Here is a 4,191-nt window from a genome sequence, read left to right as displayed (position 1 = left end):
TGAGAAATGCAAGAGCCGAAAGAAAACTACGTTAAAGTACAAAGGTTAATAATAAAAGATGTAAAAAAAAATATTTCAACAATCAATTCCAACGGCATCAGCTGGTAGCGTTGTACACGAAAATACGAAGCCTGGCGGCCACTAAACGAGGCTCTAGAGAGTTCGTATTTTCGTGTACAACGTTACCGGCTGATGCCGTTGGAATTGATTGTTGAAATTTTTTTTACATCTTTTATTATTAAACTTTGTACTTTAACGTAGTTTTCTTTCGGTTCTTGCATTTCTCAAAGTTTGAAACCGATATTTTATGTATAAAAAAAGATCGAACGTTCAAAAAATTTTGAGGTTCAGAAAAAAGATGAAATAATTTTCAGTAAAGTTCCTACCAAAATGCAGTACCTAAACGTACTTTACTGTACTCTAATACATTTCCCAAAGTTTCAGCTCGATATTTTATTTAAAAAAAAAGTTCTTAAGTTCAAAAGAACATTCAGTGAACTGAAAAACTGTGGTCGGTAATATAGGTATTTAGCTGTGTCACATGCCCTTAACGAAACTCCTGAATTTTCTACTAAACTGATGAATCTTCAACTTGAATAATTGAATCTTAAACAAAGAGATAAATTTTTAACCGAGCATATTAATTTCTACTAAAAAGGACGAATTTCAACAAAATACATCGATTTTTACTAAAAAATATAAATCGTCAACCAAAAATTGAATAGTTAAATTTTCAGTCAAAAATGTTCATGCTCAACCAGATATGAAATTTCAACTAAAATCATGCAATTTTCAATTGGAAAAGTTAGATTTTTAGTTAAAAAAAACAAATAATTAACCCATTAAGTCCCAAAACGAAGAAATTTCTCTCTTACGTTTGAGCTTGAATAATTTTATAAAGAAGGCAAAGAATTTATTGTAAAATACTCTTTTCTACTATTTTCGGGTATGCTTTATACGATTCAATGGTGTAAAAATGGAAAATATTGGTTTTCCATTAATAATTAACAAATTTAAAAAAAAAAATCGCGGTTATATCCTCTCTGACTTATATCTTCTCGCGCTCATATCTTGAAACTTGAGTGAACTAAAAATAAACTATTAAAATACCTTTTCACTGAAATAATTAAATATTTATATGATTTGCGAAAAAAAATCACCAAAAATATCGATAAAACGAAATTTAAAATTTTTGGTTTTCGTTTCTTAGCCGCTATTTTGTTTTAAAAAATCGTAGATAAAAAAACTCAACGGATTTGAAAAGTTCAGACATTTTGTGCACATTTTCGACGGTAAAAAAATTCCTTCCTCTATTTTTTGATTGGAAAAATAATTGCTTAAGAAAAAAAGGATTTTTTAAAATTTGGTAATTATTAATGGAAAATCAATATTTTCCATTTAAAACCATTGAATCGTGTAGAGCATACCCGAAAATAGTAGAAAAGAGCATTTTACAATAAATTCTTTGCCTTTTTTATAAAATTATTCAAGCTCAAGCTCAAGAGAGAAATTTCTTCGTTTTGGGACTTTATGGGTAAAAAAAATTCAGTCTTCCAAGACTGCATTTTAAGATTCTTTAAGTTAAAAATGAGTCTCGCCACTATTTTTTAACATTTCTGTCTCTCGGCTTTCTCCCGGGTTTACAAAAAATTAACTATCTTTGCGAAACACGCTAGAAATGCACGCGCGCAAATTGCACGTTAACGTCTCTGGATTTTTATTTCTTATCATGAAAAATGTGAAAATTTAAAAATTCATTAAGAAACCAATTTTCTAATATTATGTTTAAAATATGTTTGAAACAATTATTAATAATTTTGAATTGTAAGCGTCTAAAATTAAAAAAATATATTGAACGGTTTTGGAAAATTTAATTAGGAAAAGGGGTTAAATTGTATAAATTTCTAAGTTGAAGCGCTAAAACTTAAACAAGTTTAATTTGAATTAGATAATTACGAAACTAGTATGATTTTAGATTAAAATTTCGAAAATACGCCAATTTAAAAACGTTAAAAATTGGATATTTTAAGATTGGAATTTTGGAAATTGTGTCATTTAAAATTCTGAGGAATTGAAACTGTATTCTTTATAATTAAAAGCGTTAAAAATTAAATAATTAAAAACTTTTGATTTTGATTAAATTGAGTTTCAAAGCGAATAAGATTTGTCAATTTAATATTGAAAACTAAATTGAATCTTTCAGTCAAGGCTTTTAAAATTTAAAAATTTTACATTTTTATCACATAAAAAAATTATGATTCAGCATTAAAGCTGATCAGACACAATTGTCTAAATAAAAAAAAATGAATTGAATTATTCCAAAAAAACTTTTTTAAAAAAATAGTAATTTTAAATGTGAGAAGTTAAAAATGAAAAAAAAATTTACTCCAAAACGTTGAAACTGAAAAGAATGCACGCTTCATTTAAAAATGAAAACGAACTTAGTCACCAAAAATTGTTATATTAAAACTTTTTTATACTCAAACCCTTACCAATTTCAATTATTTGAAGTAAATTGGAATCGCTTGAAAATTAATATTTTTTAAATTGCTAATTATACTTTTAAAAATTCAACCAATTCAATTTTGATTGCTAAACTAAAATTTAAGAAAGGAAAAAATTAAAAATTTAGCGTTCAAAATAAATATTCAAAACTCTAAAATTATAACCATTTAAAATTACAGAAATTATTCATTTACTGATGTATCAATTTCAGATAGTTTCATCTTTATCTTTGTTTATTTTAAACGCAATTTCAAAATTTTAAATTTCAAATCTTCCTTTACATTAGAATTATTATTTATTCTTGAAATTTTCCAATAATATACTTTTCAATTTGAAATTATTTATTTGCTTTAATCGTCAGCTAAAAAACCGGACAATTTTAAGATATAAATTGAAAATTAAAATAATAAATACAAAACAATATTGCTGTAATATGAATCCATTTTTTTAAATTGTAATTTTTTTTAGCTTTACCATTCGAAATTGATTTATATTTACATTTAGAATGATTAAATTCAAAACTAACTACCAAGGCTTTTAATATGAAGCCTCAAAGATTAACCTTTGTTCGATTTATACATTCAAGACTCTAATTTTAAATCAAAATTTTAGACATTTTAAAGATATTAAATAATTGATTAAGAAAGTATCATATCATGCCATTTTTTCCGTTCGAAATTTCAGAATTTTAAATATTGTGGTAAATATTCTGAACTTTTCACATTCAATTATTCTAAACACTTTGAAAATTATAATTACAAATTATGAAATACATAGATTTTTCTTCTAAAATTTGTAAAAATACCCGGTTTAGCGTCCACCCTGAATATTATTGATCTCGTGAATCCGCGCCCTGCCTAAATCATCACGATTGTCTTTACAGCACATAAATGACCTCTCTCAACATATCGAGTTGCCCTGGACACTGTCAAAAGCCGAGGGAATTTATCTTCAGTTGATATCCGTGGCTCCTCATCTCACAAATAATATTCGCACTATTATTGGACTAGAACCTATCAACAGATCTCCCGAACCCTGTGACATGGACATCAGCAACGGGAGCATCATCTCTCCGACTAACGGAGAAAGTTCCTCCCACCAATCCGAAAGCGATGGAAATGTGAAATTTGGAGACAACGAAGTATCTTTCGAGCGAGGTTTGAATTTATCGTACACATGAGTGGAGGACTTCTCTTTTGTTATGTTTTGAGTGTCTAGTACTTGAAATTAGAGGGATTTTTGCTGTTGCAAATTTCCGAACCCCCCCCCCCCCCCCCCCCCCCCCCCCTATTTTTCAATAAATGTACGCTGTACATAGTAAAAATAGTTTATAAGCCCCACTACAATATTATTCACAGGTAATATATCATATTATCATTTGTGTTAGGAAAGTAAATTTTCCCGAAAATATAGGAATGTATTTTCCTAAATTCTAGATAAGGATTTAATTGATAGTGTGCAGCTTTAATCGAATTTTCCTACAGATTTCTATGGCTAGTCGATACATATATCTATATTAGTATTAAGTTTACTAATATTCTAGTGAGTATAGAGTTTTTATCAAGGCAGTAAAATTAAAAGAACGTGTCGCTCTTTTTGGAATGATGTATATTACACGGATGGTATATAATGTGAGTTGGATTAGAGGGACTTTTTTAAAATCTTGTAAATCATGTCGATTTAATG

The 4,191-nt window shown here is 27.6% G+C and overlaps 1 protein-coding gene across 2 annotated transcripts in view; it reads left to right on the top strand.

The window, feature by feature from the left end:
- LOC117181841 (TBC1 domain family member 15) overlaps positions 1-3,764 on the top strand; it is a 26,039-nt gene extending 22,275 nt beyond the window's left edge. For both annotated transcript variants that reach the window (XM_033374837.1, XM_033374836.1), the window contains exon 9: positions 3,389-3,764. In XM_033374837.1, coding sequence (XP_033230728.1) covers positions 3,389-3,685 — 297 coding nt within the window. In that variant the 3' untranslated portion in view covers positions 3,686-3,764. The remainder of the gene's footprint in view (positions 1-3,388) is intronic.
- The last annotated feature ends 427 nt before the right edge of the window (positions 3,765-4,191 follow it).

This window comes from Belonocnema kinseyi, chromosome 10 (assembly GCF_010883055.1).
Source record: "Belonocnema kinseyi isolate 2016_QV_RU_SX_M_011 chromosome 10, B_treatae_v1, whole genome shotgun sequence".
Classification (NCBI taxonomy): Eukaryota; Metazoa; Arthropoda; class Insecta; order Hymenoptera; family Cynipidae; genus Belonocnema; species Belonocnema kinseyi.
This window is presented reverse-complemented; position numbering and strand designations above follow the sequence as displayed.